Here is an 18,769-nt window from a genome sequence, read left to right as displayed (position 1 = left end):
GGAACAAATATACTACTACAACCACTAGTCTAACCGACATTTGCAAATTTCATCATTCAAAATATTTTGTACTATAAACAAAGTAGATGAACGAAGAAGATACATAGTAGGTAAACACAACACCAATTCCACATTGCATATTACATTAGGGTAATGCTAAGGAGACCAAAATTTTAAACCAAATTTGCAAACTATTATATTAAGTATCACAAAAACATAGTGGCGGTGCTAGGATTTTAGCTTAGAAGGGGCCTAAAAGTCTCAATCCCAAACGCTTTCCTAGATCTTACAAAAATTACTCTGAAGTATGGTTAGCAACATACTACCATCGTTTGTACCTAGTATGTTTCCATCCTCTTCCTTAAACCAAAACCCCAAGCTTCTCTGACTTCCTTCCTCAGTCCTTCCACTGATCCCTAGACTAGAATCCTCCTCAAAACTCACAAGCAACGGATTGCCCGAACTTCATAAGAGTCACCAACCTCAAATCAAGCACGATGAAAGAAATTAAGTAGTAGAAGCGTCGGATTGAGGCCCCAAGTCTTTCAAAAAACCTTGAAAGTCATAACTTCATAAGCATAACAATAAACTTTTCTGCTTGAAAAAAATGGCATGCTAGACCTAAGAGCATCCTGGTCTTTTCATGGCTCCTCCTCCGGTAATACACACCTATAATATCAATATTATTTGTAGTTTGATATAAATATTTAGACAATCAAAATTTGTTGTTTAGTCGAATTGAGCAAAAGAGATAAATTAGGGTCAAATTTGAAATTTTCAGATGACAAAGGCTCATTCCTTACTTAGGGTGAAAAGGTAGAGTAAGATACTGTTAGCCAGTGAAAAAGAGTATCAAAGAGTGAAGGAGGAACTATTTTGTGATCATATGTGTAATCCTAGCTTATGAGTCGCACTAATTTTCTCTGTATCGTTCTAATTTTATGAGATGTCCATGAAGGAGATTTAATGGCTGGTTGCTCGCAGCAAATTTAAGAGAACATTCATGCTCGAACGATGAAGATCTTGGTTGTCAAATTGGGCTCTCATTTGCTAGGGAGTTCAGGTTTCAATTTGAGCTTTTGGAGGGAGACACAAAAGGGGTGATTGATTAATTACGATCTCTAACGAAATCCAACTCAAAGCAGCATGATGGTGTGATCAATGCTCACATTTTTGGTAGTGGTAATTCAATCCAAAACTTCATAATTTTAAGATGCAATCCAATTGTAGTATGGAAAAAATTCCAATTGTGGTATTTTGGATGTTGGAATCGGAACATTCAGTTCACTAAAACGACACTGTTAATTATATATAAAAAAAAAAAGATAAGGATTGAACTTTCCAGGTTCTTCTTTGCGATGGTGGCTCCACAAGTTAGGTCTATACCGAGCTTTGTCATGGTGGGATCTGCAAATCATGGTTGCCATATTGCAAAATTCATCAAAAAAATTCTCAGCGAAAACTCACGTATGACATATCATCTTAGTATGTTCTCGTAGTGCGCATCAATACGAATCCGTGAGCGCAAGCATAACAAAATTCAGAATTAAAATGAAGATTCCACGGAACTACAAAGTTTCCGGATAGTATGACAATTTTGTACTACCATGGCTGATTACCTTATGCTGTCAGTTTACCTTTATTTTTCATTAATATTTCAAATTATTTTATTTCTTTTCCTTTTCATTTTGTCTCTTTTTATTTAGATGTGTATTAAAAGTGAAAAAAATTAATGATATTCCTCTTTATTTGTAACTTGTAAGTAAGAGATCTTATGTTCAACTATTATCAAAAGCGAATTTGAACTATATTACTTATATGCATTATTAATGATATATAATGTCCCACTTCACGTACCAAATGCATTTTTAATGGTATATAATATCGTTTATCTCATAAAATAAAAAAAGGGAAAAAAATTAAGATCTAAAAAGTGGGAGAAACCCATCTTCTCTCCTCCTCCCGTATCCTCTTTTGCGCTGCAACAGCTCTGTCGTCCACGGTTCACCAAAGGCTCTCAAACTACACATCCAGAATGCTCTTGCCGTCCTTTATCCAATCCCCAAGTTAGTTTCTATAGATTCGTAGGCGACTTTCCTCAACTTCAAATTTAAGAAACGGTGACCCAGGGTTTTCCGGCCAACTTCCGGCCAATATCGCCGCAATTGGAGCTCGACCCAAGAGGTAGAAATGATCCTCTTCTCGTGGGCTGTTCGCCAATGTAATTTCATTTTCCGAATTTTCAACTTTTAGTTTTGGGATTGATTCTTGATTTCGAATTTTATTCTATTTTCTGTATGAATGTCGGAGATGAGACTTATGGTAATTGTTGTATCTGTGAATCTGTTGAAACCCCTAACGATTACGTTCCCGGTTGATAGTTGAAGCATGTCTATAACATGGTGTGGGATTGAACTCTGTAGAACCTTGTATTGTTGTGAATAGGCATTGAATGAACACTTTTGCATAGGAACTATAAAATTCATGGAAAGAATGTGAAAATGTGGTACGAAATTAGAAAATGGGGGCCAAAATCATGTTATGATGAAGACAATAACTTAGCCTGATTCCTTGTTTATTGTAGTTGTATTCAGCAGCTTACTTTGGTTTTGAATTGCCTGCTGTCCAGTAGATGTTTAAGACTTAATGTGGAGGAAATTCTCTCTTGAAGTTGTTTGAACTTACCTATTTGGTAGACAAAGCTCCTCAAGGGAGAGCTAGCCGGAGGTGTGAGTGGACATTTATTTAAGAAATGTTTTTTTCTTTATCAAATATTAAGCATGCCTAGATAAATATGATTTCCGTTACGTTTAGGGGAAAACCAGATTTTATGAATTAATATCAGGCCTTATAGTGAATGATCATATTATTATAGTGTATCATAATATTATTTAGCTTACACATGATCAATATTACACGTGTCATTCTACCAGCATGTCATTCATCTTACACGTCTATGGTATTACAGAACTTTTAGCATTATAAATTGAAATGCAAATATTGGTAGCTAGAGACAACTTTTCCAAATTACCATAACAAATAAGCAAACACTAATTTAGAAACAAACAGTAATAATCGCAATCGAAATTTATAATACATCAAATAAGCAAACATAAATGGTATTTTTGGAATGAAATTCTGGTGCAACAAATGACCTTTTATTGGCTTGTACATATGATATGGTAAACGAATTGCTGAATCCACAACGTTCTGTAAACTCTTGTCCTGCATGCATTGGAGAATTTTAGAAATCACTGAAATTGGAATAAGTTCAAATGGTAATACTTATTGTATATGTGTTTCAGAATATAGCGGTTTAAGGACCAAATTAATTTTCAAGTCACTTAGCACTACGGTTATGTTTATTGTATATGTGTTTCTCAAAACGGTTATGCTTGTTGTAACAGAAAAAGGTTATTCCAATATTATCGTGGAATCTGATAAAGGTTTCTTGAGGCAGTTGCTAATCCGAAAAGCTTCTTCCATCTGAACTGCTATTGGGTGTAACTGTGTAAGACTTTTATTGGGCTTACATCTATTTAGGAGTCCTAATTGATTAAGGATAAAAGAAAGGAAGTAATATTTGATTATTCCGGATTACTTATGGTGAAGTATAGCAATAATTTTTGGGAATATCTATCCTATTAGGTCATGGGTTTTAGAGGTGCTAAAGATCTGTATTAGGGTTTTCTTTATGGGCAAGAAACCTAATACTCTCACCTATAAATATGAGGCTTAGGTCCCACTTTTATACACATTATTCTAGCACAAAACACTACCCCAGATAGAAGTGCACAAGGTGTGTAGAGAGAGAGGAAGATCTTTGCTTGTTCGTTGCTGATCATGGTTCAATCTTGTTCATATCAATGGCTTCTCAAGGTTAGTACTTTTAGAGTGCATATTATAGATCGACTTGCATTGGGTACCTTGAAAAAATGAATTAGGTAGCAGAATGTGGTTCGACGATCCTTATTGTTCAATTTTTAAAGTACTATCCATGTATGTATATATTCTATAAAACATGGTAGAATAATTTTTTGAGTACTTTATAGATAATTTCATCGGTTTTTACTAAACCTAGAAGAAGTTGGAGATGGAAACATGCTAACCTTTGTGTTTGATCAATCAATTCTGTTAGTCATCTTCATCCTCCCCAGAGAATTCGTCATCTTCATTTTCATCCTCACTGTACAATTCGTCATCGTTATCCTTCCTGTTTTAGAAATAAAAGACAGATGTTTTCTTGAGATAGAATTGAGTTTTAAAAAATAAAATTACTATACACTTTAGTGTGAACATATGCACATATATATGGTATTTGACTAAATTTTGAGAACACTTTTGTCAAACTAAATATGAACTGTTGATTATGCTTTAACTAAATTTGTAGTAAAAAATTTGGTGGTGTTTGCCATATTATGCTTGTAGCTCGAAACCAGAACGTATTTGTCGATTGAATAAATAGAAATTTAAGATTGAGCATATATAGCTCACATACTGTAAATTATCAACCTAGCTATTCTTCAGTCCTTCGTAAAAACATTAGAAATCCCACGCATGCATCATGGATCGAAAGAGTTGGAACAAACAGCATGAAGCATTACTGTAGTCTCTAAAAGTTTGTATATTGACGTAATTGTTTAGGAGAAAATCTTTCTTGGTTCAGTGGTTGTATATTGATGATGCATTCTTCCAGGTGGACACAAAAGTGACTGTAAATTAGAAACATTAATTTAAAGCATACCTTGTGTCATAAATATTCCTTAGAGTGGCATTGAGGTCCCCGTCCATTCCTGTCGAAATGCGGTTTTTACTTGCAATCGGGGATTATGCGTGTCAACATGCTTAGGATCAAATGGCCTTAAGTCTTGCACACTAATAACCTTCAATAACTCCAAAGACGGCAAGTTCAAAGTATAAGCTTCACCACAAAAATACTTGAGTTTTGGCAGCCTTATAAGCTTGATGGACTTCACTTTAGGTAATGTAATTATTTCAGCTGTTTCTTCTTCTGCGGCAACGATTTCTTCCATCTGCTCACAGTCATAAACTCTTATGTCCTCTACACTCACAAGAAGTTTGACAATGGACGAAGAAAACAAGTATTTCAACTGGTTGCAACGATGGACCTCCAACGATTTCAAGTTTCCGAAGCTGCTACCTGTGAACATCTGTTGTGAACTACCCGTCTCCCAAAGACGCGTTAAACTTGGCAACTTATATAACCATAAGGACCTCAATTTATTGAATGCTTCAAAGGAGTGACTACTTTCTTCATGCTTTGGTCCCTTGAGTTGGAAAATCACTTCCAATGATGCACAGTCGTGGACAAGAAGATTTTCGAGATTATCATCATCATTTGAGTCCTCAAGATTAGTTGGTGTAACCTAGAAAATTAAACACGATCAACAAGATGATACAATACTAATTAAAAGTTGTAATTGTAGAGGTTAATTGAACCTGATTTAAAAGCTTACCTCCAAATTAAATGGACGTGGCAATATTTCAATGGAGCGGTGTGCGTTTGCTCTTGAATCCTTCTCAGACTTATTCTCTAACTTCTTTCTTTGTGGAATTACAGCACCCAATGTCTTCAAATTTTCACATTCTTTCACGTGCATATTTTTTGCGGATGACCATAGAAATGTAAATCCCTCTGGACAAAGACTTGTGAGACGAGGCAGGTCTTCTAGTTCAAATGTGTTCAGTTTCGGAAACAAAATCATGTATTTTGTCGCCTCTTCTTCATTTTCCTCTGTGATTCTTACTATAGTTTCCATGTCCGGACATCCAGATATCTTTACCTCTTCAAGATTCAAAAGTTCTCGGGCAATTAAATGCGAGAACACATATTTTAGACCACGACATCCACCTACTTTCAAATTTCTCAAATTTCGGAAGCCTTGAAATCCAAACGGAATGTTTTTCCACAAGTGTGTAAATGAACCACCGGATATATCCAACTTACTTAACTGAGGAAATATTGGAGTTGTCTGCCCATCCATAACCATATGGATTTTCAGATCAAATAGCACGCCTTCAAACTTCATATGCTTCAATTGTACCTCTTCTAAACTTGGAAACCATGAAATGCACTTTGATGGAAATATTGCTTTTTCAAATATGCCTGCAGATTGATGCTCAACCCTTGCCGTTGTTTCCTGAAAAAGAAAAATCATTATCAGTTAAACAATTTCAAATTTCCACATATCGGCTGCCTCCTCATATCATAGAGTTGGAGAGTGGGACATACCTCTTGGTTGGAGTATAGCTTCTTGGCTTGGAAGAAATTAACCAAACTCTGTAGATCCCAGAGATACAATTTGGTTAATTTATGGAAAGATATCATATCGGCTTCCTCCTCATGTTCCCTCCCCTGCTTCGACACAATTTCTTCCATTTGATTACATCCACCAATATTTAATTCCTGGAGTTGTACCAAGTTTCTCGCTATTGATAGTGAAAAGACATATTTTAAGACACGACAACTTCCTAATTCAAGGAATCTTAGGTTGGTCAAAAAGCTATCCGGAAGCTGGGTCGCACTTGTCCCATTTGCAAGATACTCGGTATTTGGACAATCCACAAGACGTAAATCATTCAAATCTTGAAATACCTCATGGTCTAAATCAGTGAGGACAGATAAATTCTTAACTTTGTGCAAATACAATTTTTTAGATTTTTTCAACAAAAGTCTAACTGCTTGACTCTCCAACTCCCTTGCATCACTTTCACTAATCTCCAAACAATTTTCGAATGCATAAGTACTCATCTCCGAAATATGCCCTCCCCATGTATCAAAGCATATAGCGAATCTTATTGTCGGGCTTTTCAAGACTATGTCTTTTGGAAACAAGTGGATGACACTGGGTATATTTATGGATAGAACCTTCAAATGATCGGACAGAGACATCACCTCAGAAATGCTTGCCATCCCCTTTTCTTCTCTTTCTCTTCCAATTTCCCATTTCGTAAAGCTATTAAGCATATACAACTCTTCAAGTCTACATAAGCTGGAGAAGATACCACGTGGAATCACCTCAAGATTCCTGCAATCTGTCGTATCTAACAACCTTAACTGTTTAAGTCGTCCAATTTCCCTCGGCAACTCACGCATGGAACGACAATCCCGAAAGCTGAGGATTTCTAAATTCTCCAAACTCCCAATAACATCAGTAGACATGCCATCAAATTTAGACCCATCTAGGCACAAGGTCCGCAGGTTCTTCAGTACTCCTAGTGATCTTGATGAGCCTAGGTCTTCCATTTCCATTCCCACCAAAGCTAAAACCTTCAGTTCTTTCATCGCATCACAAATGATGTCCATGCTACCTTTTGAAAAACGTCCTTTCATCGTCTGTAGAAGCTCAAGTTTTGGGCATTTCAAACCAACCGGAATCTCCAATTTGCCAACAAGTGAGATTGTAGTGTAATGGTCATACGTAGCTAAATTTGACCACCCATTATTTTCAGCATTACTTCTTATCAGAAATCCATGTGGATCTCTTGAAGCAATCGATATAGCAACATCGCGAACTATGTCATGCATTTTCGTATACTGAACTTTTTTTGTATACTTACCCTTGCCACTATCCAGCAACAAAAACCTTCTTTTTAGTTGGCCAACCAAAGAATGCACTCTATTTCTTGCATCTTCCAAAGTAAAGCTGCTGCTAAAATATTCTCGACCCCACCCATATCGAACCAAGTACTCAATTGGAATATCATAATCTTCTGGAAATAAACAACAAAGTAAAAGACATGACCTGGCTTCATCACTCTCCAATCTATCATAACTCCATTTTATGCTAGAATAAACTTTGTCATTCACTCCAGGGATGTTCACTGGGGTAGAATTTCGCAACTGATTAAGGGCATCATCCCATTCATGCTTGTTTTTCTTTTCTAGGGCTTTTCCAACAGTTACAATTACAATAGGTAAACCTCCACATTCCTTCAATACATCTTTTGCAGTGGAACGTAAATCAGGATCATTAAAGGATTCACCCACCATTTCTCGAAACAGCTCCTCTGATTCTTCTGTTGTTAAAATCGGGACTGCAATAATTTGTTGACTTCCCATCCTGTTGCAAACGTCCGAATCTCGTGATGTCAACAAAACTTTGCACCCTTTATGAGCATCTCCGTAAGGAAGTCCTATAGCCGCAAAACCAAGCTCTGTCCATGCATCATCTAATACAATCAGGATCCTCTCTATGCCCATGAGTCTCCCATGTAGCCTTCGTGCTCTTCCGGACTCAGATTCCTCCTTAAATTGCAAACCTATTTCGTCTGCAATTTCCGACTGGATAGTCCTAATACTTGGACTTTGAGACACAGTTGCCATTACAATTTTATCAAACAGGTTCAGTTTTGCCAATCTTGTCATGATTTCTTTTATCATTGTGGTTTTACCCACACCCCCCATTCCACAAATCCCGATCATACGTACTTCTTCCCTCTTCAAACCCTCTATCACCTCATTCATGTTTGCCTTTCTGGACTGAAAATCCTTAAATCCTTTTTCGAATGTTGACCATATCGCTGGTGGAGGTGCAGGATGGGCCACATTTTCAAATGTTCCTTCGTTTTGGAGCTGAAGAACTTCTTGTTTAATCTTATAGGCTTTCCGACTCAGGCTCCATTGACACACACATCGCTTGTTAATTTCAACCTCAAACTGCAACACTTTTTTGACCATGTCGTCGTTCACATTCTGTAGCCAACTCTGAACATCAGGTTTGATGATTAGACCGTTCCTTTTGGCAGCATCTACCAATCCCTGCACTCCATTTTTCTTGTCAAAAAGCTTTTTTGTCTCGGCCTGAAGACTTTCAAGGTTGGAATGGTAATTAAACAAATAGCCAAACTCTCTTCCTATCGGTTTGACCAAGTACTGTCCAATTTTTGAGGCAATTGCAATTATAATTTCCATTGCCTTCTGAAATCAAAGACTACGGCTGTAATGCTCCTCTTTGTTGGTAGCTTTTGTAAGTCTCGTGCTCAGTGCTTGCCTAAAACAAAACAAGCAACACAACATTAATAATCAGATATTTTTGTCATGTTTAAATCTAGGTTGTATTTTTATTTTATGGAAAAAAAAAATTGTGTGCTGACGCTTTTATAGTATTTGAATATAAGATCATTGTATGTTTAAAGGTTAATCTCAATTTACTATCTTGAAGTTTCTTGGTTTTCAACATTTCATACATTAAGTTTTTTTCGTTCCAATTTGGTACTTAAAGTTACACTTTCATATATATGTTTAGATTTCCATTAGAATCTATTTTAACTGATGACGTGGTGCTTATGTGAACAATAACTGGACGCCACATGTCAATATAGGCCGACATGAATATTCAAAAAAATAGAAATATAAAAATACTAATAAAAATTTATAAAAAAGAAAAATCCCAAACCCTATTGTCTTCCTCACAGTTGCCTTCCTCACCATCATCGCCCAAATTCAGACCCCCCAAATCCAAGCCCCTCCTCCTCCTCACCTGGCCTGCGTTCCACCCCTGCCTCCCAATGCTCCCTCCTCCTCAACTCCGTCCCCGCCAAGCCCGACTAGTGGACCTATTCCTCAACCTAGGGGTGAGTTCAAAAAACCGAAAACCGAAAAAAACCGACAACCAAACCGAACCGAGGCCGAAAAAAACCGAACCGAAAAAAAACCGAACTGAACCGAATTTGGACAGTTCGGTTTCGATTTTTGAGGTTCGAAAACCGAACCGAACCGATATATATATTTAATTATATTTTCAATATTATAAATAGTTTAGTCATACAATCATAACAAAACAGAATATGTTGCCAAGTTGGTTTAAGTGAAACTTTTCACGCTGGAGGCAATGGGTTCGAACCCTCCTGCCTTCAGGATTTAAGAGTTTTTTTTTTTAATTTTGTTGAGAAATCAACAAAATCCTTTAACCCTAGCCACTAGTAGTAGCAGCCACACTTTTCTATTTTTCATTTCTTCTCTCTCTCGTTCCCTGCCTCTCCCTCCATGAACCCTAACCCAGTAACCCTCTCGCGCCGCCTGAGATTCCTCTCTCGCTTAGTCTTCAACTTCAATCGCTCTATCTCTCTCAATCTCTCAGGCAACCCGCGACAGCGCGACCCTTCTCACTCTCAATCTCTCACACCGCGCCCTCGTCGTCAGTCTCTCATCTCGCCATTTCGAGTCTCGACAGCAAAAGGTTAGCCTCATCCTCTCTCTCTCTCGGTCTTCAACTTCAATCACTCTCTGTCTCTCTTAAACTCTTTGTCTCTCTCGGTCTTGAATCCCAGGCGACCCGCGACAGCGCGACCCATCTCACTCTCAATCTCTCACACCTGCCCCTCGCCGTCAGTCCTTCATCTCGCCGTGAGCTTCTTCTTGCCGTTTCGAGTCTCAACTGCAAAAGGTTAGTCTCATACTCTCATTTCTCTGTGTTTAATTTTTTGTTTGTCATGTTTGAGTGTACTACCAGTCCACTATAGGATTCCCCTCCATTTTTACATTCCTAAATTACTTCTTACTGTTTTTCTATATTTTGATTTTTTCTGGAATATTGTTCGTTCGCAGACGGAAGCTCTCTACTCCAAACTCTACGAAAAGTACACAAAAATCAAGGTGTTCTGTGTTCTTTCCCACTTCTTTACAATTTTTTTTGCTCATTCATTTTTTTGCTTAATCAGTTAATTGTATGTTAAATTTGCTCAGGGGAGAAATTTGAGGTTAGGGAAATAGAAAGTAATTGTCCTTTTGTACTTCTGAATTTTGGGTATATTGTAAACGTATTTGTAAGGACCTACGTGCTGCCTATACTTTGATTTGGATATTTCTATTTAATCTAAATATGTTCTGTCGCCCTTTTTTCCTAATCTGCGGTGGTTGTTATGCCATGGCAGATGAAGAAATGGTCGGAGTTGGATGAAATTGGTAGAGAACAAGAAGAAAAGTTCAAGTATTATGAATCTGGTATTTCTTTTCCCATAACTATGACTACAGCTCAAATTTTGTTGTTTATTTACTATCTTGCAGTTGCAAAGGAGTAGATACAACATTTGCGAAATCAAAATGAGAGGTTGCACTTGGAAGTTGATGAGCTGAGAAGTGAAGTGGCTTCAATTAGGCATGAAATTCTAAGTTCTGTTGGATCCATTAGAATTCCGATTAGGAGATCAAGATAATGGTTGCATTGTTAATCTGCTATGGTATGATAGTCCCGAAGAGGTTTCTGGTGGATCAAGTTCATGTGCTTCAGACATTTACCGATTAGGGGTTCTTTTTGAGGTTCATAAATAAAAGCTTTCAATTGTTTATCTGTAGTATAAGTTAAATAAGATCTTCAGATGCATTCAATTATCGTTTTATATAAATGGTAAAAGATGATTTTGTTCGGAGTTGTTTTGTTTTTGTTTTTGATTTTGTGGACTAACGTGGTTGTGCTTGTGACCAGTTATTTTGTCCATTTAGCTCAAGAGAAGAAAAAAGCAGGACAATGTCTAGTCTTAGACATCAAGTTCTTCCTCCTCAATTGCTGCTGAAATGGCCGAAAGTGGCTTCATTTTGTTTATGTCTACTGCACCCTGAGCCAAATAGCCGGCTAAAAATGGGGTGAATACTTCTTACAAAATGGCCTTCTATCTCAGACTTGGATTTTTCTTTTCAAAAGTTATATATATTTAGCCTAAAAATACGGTGCATAAGTGCCAATATATCTTGAAAGTGAAATTCCATGCCCAAAGAAGCCCGCGCATGTCAAACTTAGGTTAGGTCAGTAGGAAGGTTGATGAGCTCATAACGGTTGCATTGTTAATTTGCTATGTTGCCTCCTAGGCCTTAAGCGTTGAGCTTGAGGAGTTGAAGAGAAGAAGTGCGTAGAAGACATGAAATCTTGAAGGTTTATTTGAGTTTATAATTTGAGTTAAGTGGAATATTTCTGTAAAATTTGGACTTTGTTATGTTTATTTTAGGTGTGGAAGACTTAGTGTAATGTTTATTTTAAATTTGGACTTTTTGAAGACTTAAACTTTGATATTTTTTTAAGTTTGGACTTTGGAAGATTTAATTGATGATTCTAGTTGAACTTTAAATATTTATTTTCATTGTGTAGGAATGCTTATGTTATGATTGTGTTAGAGATGTTAAAATTTTAGATTTTAATTTTTATTCAATTTCAAAAATAAAAAATAAAAAATAAAACCGAACTGGGCCGAAACCGAACCGAAAAAAACTGAACCGAAAAAAAATCGAAAAAAAATTGAACCGAACCAAAATTTTGGTTTGGTTTCGGTTTTGGCAAAAAACCGAACCGTTTCGAACCGAACCCAGCCCTACCTCAACCTCTTCTTCTTCTTCGTTGATCAACGGTCAGATGATTTCGCGCTCCTGCTCGCTCTCGGCCTCCTCGTTTTACAACTCTGGAGGTGGACGTGGGTCTGATCCATGACGCTGAGTCACAGCCACTCCAATTCAATGCAGTACGGTTCGGGGGGCTTACACTGCTCGCTCGCCGGTCGGGTTAGAAATTCTTGGTACTAAGAAAATATAGAAAAAACTTTTTCACCATTTGGGGATTAAGAAAAACCCTCATTTTTTCTCCCTTTTGGTGATTTTCTCTTCTGAATATTGAATTTCCATCTGGGTTTTGGAGGAAAAACCATTTTTTTAATCCATCTATGCTTCATTGATGCTTCCTCCCTTGAGGTTCTTTTTCCTTTCACTCCTTGTACTCTTTGTTTCCCAAAAAATAAAAATTACAAAATTTGCCCTGAAGAAGTTCCACTGAATCATTGATTGATTTCACTCCTTTGTCTCACAATAATAGTAGTGGCAGTCCTCTGTCTCTGATAATTGGAAGGTAAGAGTTTCCTTTATTTTATTCTATATTAGCATATGAAATTCGACTTCTTGATGTTTGAAGTTTTGGACCTTCTGGTTTGTGGGATATGCAATTTGGGTGAACTAAGGACATGCAATTTTGGGTGGGTCGGGGAAGTAAAGAGAGAAAAGTGGGAGGCATTAGGGGAGGGGTGTCGGAGAGGGAGGGCGAAGTTTGGGATTTGATTTTTAATTTTTAATATCCATGTGGGCGCATATTCCCCCTCTCTATCCCACACGCATTGGGTAATTACTTTCTCTTTGAAAATGACTTGTCTTTCTCTTTTTAGATTCCACCTTCTAGTCTTTGGACACTTCAAGGTCTTGTTCTTTTTACTCTCTTTTGATATGTACATCCATCACCAACAAGCGATGTTGATTAGCCAAGCACTCTCCCAGTATAACTTTGCAATCCTTGCAAGTTATACGATCCCCTTTCCTCCTCGTTAGAATAAAATCTATTTGTGTTTTTGATGACCCATTCTTGTAGGTTACCACATGTTCTTCTCCCTTCTTAAAGAAGGTGTTGGCTAAGAAGATATTGTATGCCACTGAAAAATCCAATATGACTTCCCCATCCTCATTTCTCTCCCCAAAACCATGGCCTATCCCCTTGCCCACGTGTCCATTTAAATCTCCTCATATAAATACCTTCTTCGTCTAAGCGATTCATTGCACCAAGTCTCTAAGATCTTCTCAAAATTTCTCCTTCAAACTCGTTCCAACCTTACTTGAGGTGCGTACACACTAATCACATTGATGAGTTCTTGTCCTATTACAATCTTGATTGCCATAATTCTATTTCCTACCCTCTTGTCCACGATAATGCCAACATAATTTCTCGTTCTATTTGTGCCCGAATACCAAAGTTTAAAACCTGAGTTTTCAAGATCATTTGCCTTAAGACCAACCCACTTAGTTTTATGTAGGCACATAATACTTATCCTTCTCCTCACCATAACTTTCACTATTTCCATAGATTTTCCCATTAAGGTTCTTATGTTCCACGTTCCTAAACGCAACTCTCTTGAACTCTCTACCCTCTTGTCCTAGCTTTTTCACCACCCCCCGTCTAATAAGGTCAAAGTTGATAGGAGCAGATGCTTCCAAACAACTTTGAGTGAAGTCGTTCAAAAAGAAGTTTTTATGGCCCCATTGCTCATTTAACATTGCATCCAAGCGCCGGTGGAGATACAGCGACCCTTGCTCACTTATCATTGTGCTCAGGACACAACGCACCACTTACGAGTAACGACCTAGCTTTAGAGCAATTTCGTTCAGGATTCATTATCGTAAGGTTCGACGTAAAATAGAAGTACCAGTTATCAACTACCTAGCGCCCTCCCCTTCCTCCTTTATCTGGGCTTGGGACCGACAATGTAAGATAAACTTACACAGGCGGAGTATTCGGAGTATAAGACCCGGGAAAGAAAAAAAAGACGAGTTCATGGACCTACACAAGGCAAAATATCAGTAGCTAAGTACCATCAGAAGTTCAGCGAATTGTCCTGCTATTGTCCAACAATCGCTACCAACCATTCAAAAAGGCTCCACCAGTTCAAATAACAAATCCGCAAGCAATTTTGTTTCTTTGCAGCATCTACACCATGTACGACATCCAAGGAATTCTACAAGGCTTTACTTTGCGTTGATAATTCTGATAATGTCTAGAGTGACAATGTTAATGATGAGAGTGGTAGCACTTGACAAAAGAACACTCGTGTTCTTTTTAAACCCCACAGAACCAATTTTTCAAAAGAAACAGCTATAATTTCAGATCTTCTAGTGGAGAATCGAATTCCAGTAAACCCGATTTTGGAAGTAAATTGGGAGGCTTCTAAATTCCACCCTTATGGTAGTTCCAGTAACACCGGTGCAAGAATTGCTTCCGATGCAACACCCCTCATTACGACAGGTATAAGAAGGAAGTATAGGTTGTCACATATGCGGTCAGCAAGAATACTAGGCTACCAAGTGTGCCCCAAAACAACGAAATCAACTCATAAGAGCATTTCCCTATCAACCAAACTTACTCATAGGAAGCAACCCTCATCAACAGCCCACCCATGATGGTGTTGCATTATCCACTACCAAGTTTAGTATCTATGAGTTGTCAACCAGTATCCAGACGGTATGGTTCCTTCTACTAGAAATACTACGTAGTACCAAGAAGTCATGCCTTAGGACTAGGATACAGGTGGTATGGAGATGGACAATACCATAATACCAGATAAGCGTCAGGTAGCGACGCAAAGACAAAAAAGGCACATGAGAGCTCTGTATGCATACTTGTTCTTCGAGCAAGATCTTGTATGTATGATATGAAATTTTAGGGACAATTTTTTTAAAGAGGTAGATTGTTACGTCTTGTCCTTTGTATTTTATTCTCTAACGTTGTAAAATTACGAAAATGCCCCTGAAGGGCTAAGTGAAAATTCTACATTGACATTTGAGTTCTTTTCACTTTTGTCCATGTTCTGCCGTTTTGAGATAGTACTCGTCCTTACTAAAGAGTTGCACATGTTTCACGAGGAGGGGCAAAATGGTTATTTTGCACCCTCAAGACTTCACAACTTGTTTTCAAGTGTCAGTATCATAGGTTGCAGACTGTTATAATGATGGTTTACTCGTTTCGTTGGACTTGTTAAACAATTGGGCAAGTTGGTCCATATGTTTTATTATTTTCTAATTAGGCATAATGCCTAATTAGTTTTTTTATTTGGGGTTGACCTAAACACACACACAAAGTGAATAGACCCATCCTTTTAGCATATCCTCGTAGTGCTCATCAATACGAACGAGTGGGCGCAAGTGAAACTGAATTCGGACTTACGATGAAATTTCTACAAAAAAAATAGAACATCAAAGGCAATTTGGTATATTTGTTTAGATACATTTGTAATTGCGCCTTTTTTTTATTGAGTTCAACACGTTATTGTTATTATATATGTGTCGTAATCCTCACACATTTTGAAAAGGGAAAAACTAAACCAAAAGCAATCCTAATTTCATGTATATACCAAAAGCAACTAAGGAGTTTAAAAGGAAATTAAAAAAACGGATGAAATCCATAGTATCGTATCATTATATTACTAATATGCAATGAAATCATGACATTAAATATTGTGTTCAATCCGATATAAGTTATTAGGTGTATTTTAGGCATCCAAAAATACAAAATTGTGCAAAAGTCAAACTTAATTAAGAAAATTTCTGAGTTGGAGCCTTGTTATTAAGTTTTTGCTAGGAGAATATACTATGGTGGGTTTTAGTTAAAGAAAATTGAACTTTGAGGGTACAATCATATTTTCAATTGATCATTTTAGTGCATGTGTATATTTATTTTATCATTATTATTTTACAGTATGCAAATTTTGAATAGTTTACATTTCACCATTGCATCACAGAAGCGATTTCAAACTTTCTATATAGCATGATAAACATAACACATGCATTTGTATGGTCCCCAAACTCACTGTCACATGATATTTTTATTTGTTCATTTCTACTAGCGACCCCAATCCATATTTTTTTTTTCGGTTTAGAAAATAATAAAATTTTGATTATAAGGGGGATTAGCTCACTTTTAGTTGATTATCTTTTAATAGGTGATGGTTTCCTTAGGTTTGTTAGTATTGGAGCTCAGCTGAAATATAGTATTTGGTGGGTACTAGAATGTAAAATCAACACTTTTATTTCTTGGATAGGTAGAGTAAAAACAAACGTCTAAAACAACAAATATTGGAATGAAATAGTTTTCGAGAAATATGTAGTACCTGTATTGTAAGTCAACACAATACAACTGTCCAGAGTAAAAGTGAAATTATGAAATTTATGCCTTGTTCAACACCAAATCATATGCTTGGAACTGGAAGTGGTGCTTCACAAACTTTGACACATCCCAACCGAAGTCAAGGCGTACTAGCCGACATCTGGAAATTGACGAAAGTCATAAAGTATAGATGATGAGCACAAATTTGAATAAATAAAACCAAAGCTTATGTCATTTAAACTAGTAGTGAGGGTGCACTGTGCAAAATGTACCCCTTATTCACATTCTAGGTGGGAAAGATAATTTTACAAACTATAAGATTAGGAATTACTACATTCACTATCAGACTGCTTTTTTTTTTCCAAAAGCACTTTTACAATAAAGTTTACCAAACGCTCTGCTGATTTATTTCACAACCGCTTATTCTCACAGCACAGCCGCTTATTCTCACAACAGTTTTTTTTCAAAGCACAGCAATACCAAACCAGCCCTTAAACCAATAGTGAGGGTGTGCTGTGCAGAATGTACCCGTACTACATAAAAATACATTATTAATAGTCTCTCAACTTTAATCCAACTCGAGAAATAGTCCCTCAACTTTAATCCAATTGGAGAAATGGTCCCTCAACTTTAAACCAATTGTAGCAATGGTCTTTCCAACATAACTCATTTTGACCAAATTTTGATGAAGTTAAAGAAAATGATCATAGCTACACATTTTGATGAGTTAAGGGACCAATGGTAATGGTTTTTTAATTGAAAGACTATTGCTCCAATTTGACTAAAATTGAGGGACAATTGCATAAATTTACTCTATAAGTTATTAGCAGTTTGTAAAAAATAAAAGTTATTAGTTATGATCACATTAAGTATGGCATTCCCTAGTTTAAGTTGGATATGTGATGTTACCTTTCCTGAACATGATCGGGTCTTTTACTGGTTACGATTTCAAAGGAACTTTATTTCATATCTTTTTCTTTCTATTTAGGCCACTCTCACAAATTTCACTGTGTTTTAGGAATGATATGCAATTACGTGTTTTAGTTGTATTAGAACTGCGTTTTTTCATCTACTTTTTACCAGGTTCCGGTCGCGGGTCGCCGGATTATGCAGTTTATCACCGGTTTTCTGGGAAATTTTTAAATCATCATAACTTCCACATATCTCAACTAAATTGAGTGATTCAGAATGGAAAGGATACCTCGGAATGAGATGAACAAATTGGTACGGCTAACTCGCCGTGATTTAGCCAAAAACACGCCGGAAGGTCCCTGAAATCGACGGAAACTGAGGACAATTTCAAAAGGTCATAACTTGCTCATTTCTCAACCATTTTTTACGTTCTTTATATGGAAATGAAGCACAAGGAACAAGTTTATACCTCTTGGAACTCCAAAAAGCAGACGTGTACTGAAATTGGCCTGAAAGTCTCCGCAAAAAAACCCAAAGCTTCGAAGCCGGGTGTTTTCGAGTTGGGGATTGCCTCAAACTTGACCCAGTGACGTTAGGGAGTTCTGTGGTGGCTTCCAACTCTTCCAATACGGTGTGGAGCGGTCGGAAAAGTGTCGGGAACTTCGTCGGGAAGTTTCTTTCTCGTCGGAGCTTCGAGCTAGAGCCTCTAGTTTCGGTTTCCTACGAAACGGAGCTCGGGTTCGAGCTCGCGAGGTCAAGAGGGTGGACGTGGTGGTGGTTTGAGCGTTGATTCGTCGAGGTTTGGTGACTTTTGCTGCGTTACAGAGAGAAGAGAGGACGGGAGAGTTTTAGAGGGAGAAAGAGAGGTTTGAGTGAGTGAGAGAGATGTTACAGGGTAGGAGGACAACACTGAGAGGAGAGAGAGAGAGAGAGAGAGAGAGAGAGAAAAAGCAGAGTGCAATTGATTGGTGGGGTGACTTTCCGTTACGGGACAAATTTTCAAAAGCTAATAGGTAATTTCTCTAACAGTGTCTGCCGACACTATCTTTTGTGCACACGTGTGAATTTACACAAGTATACAAATTTATTGCTTGTTATCAAATTTTAAATTGTTACGAGTCTGATTTGGATTTAGTTTATATTTACATTCTTAACGATGAGTACTCAAATATATTAAAAAATGAGACGAATTACGCATTGGCTCAAACGTCCAT

General features: G+C 37.3%; 1 protein-coding gene and 1 long non-coding RNA gene across 5 annotated transcripts; one reads left to right on the top strand and one right to left on the bottom strand.

The window, feature by feature from the left end:
• Positions 1 to 2,903: 2,903 nt before the first annotated feature.
• Positions 2,904 to 18,530, bottom strand: LOC103447470 (probable disease resistance protein At4g27220). Of its 4 annotated transcripts, none has more exons than XM_070807693.1 (8): positions 18,025 to 18,530; positions 17,845 to 17,930; positions 16,648 to 16,803; positions 6,254 to 9,014; positions 5,478 to 6,161; positions 4,745 to 5,387; positions 4,110 to 4,213; positions 2,904 to 3,225 (listed from the first exon to the last, which is right to left on the bottom strand). In XM_070807693.1, exons 4-6 carry the CDS (start codon positions 8,933 to 8,935, stop codon positions 4,764 to 4,766), a joined length of 3,990 nt encoding a protein of 1,329 aa, XP_070663794.1. In that variant the 5' UTR covers positions 8,936 to 9,014; positions 16,648 to 16,803; positions 17,845 to 17,930; positions 18,025 to 18,530; the 3' UTR covers positions 2,904 to 3,225; positions 4,110 to 4,213; positions 4,745 to 4,763. The 4 variants fall into 4 exon arrangements, with proteins under 4 accessions (XP_070663794.1, XP_070663797.1, XP_070663795.1 ...); XM_070807696.1 differs by having other exon boundaries at positions 4,110 to 4,186; XM_070807694.1 differs by having other exon boundaries at positions 17,845 to 17,914; positions 18,025 to 18,484.
• Positions 9,952 to 11,666, top strand: LOC108172778 (uncharacterized). The gene is made up of 4 exons (XR_011572915.1): positions 9,952 to 10,409; positions 10,571 to 10,618; positions 10,897 to 11,281; positions 11,448 to 11,666. It is a non-coding gene; the product is annotated as an uncharacterized lncRNA (long non-coding RNA).
• Positions 18,531 to 18,769: the final 239 nt, after the last annotated feature.

The sequence above is a fragment of the Malus domestica genome, chromosome 11 (assembly GCF_042453785.1).
Source record: "Malus domestica chromosome 11, GDT2T_hap1".
Taxonomy (NCBI): Eukaryota; Viridiplantae; Streptophyta; class Magnoliopsida; order Rosales; family Rosaceae; genus Malus; species Malus domestica.
The sequence above is the reverse complement of the archived record's forward strand: the minus strand, read 5'-3'. Positions and strand labels throughout refer to the sequence as shown.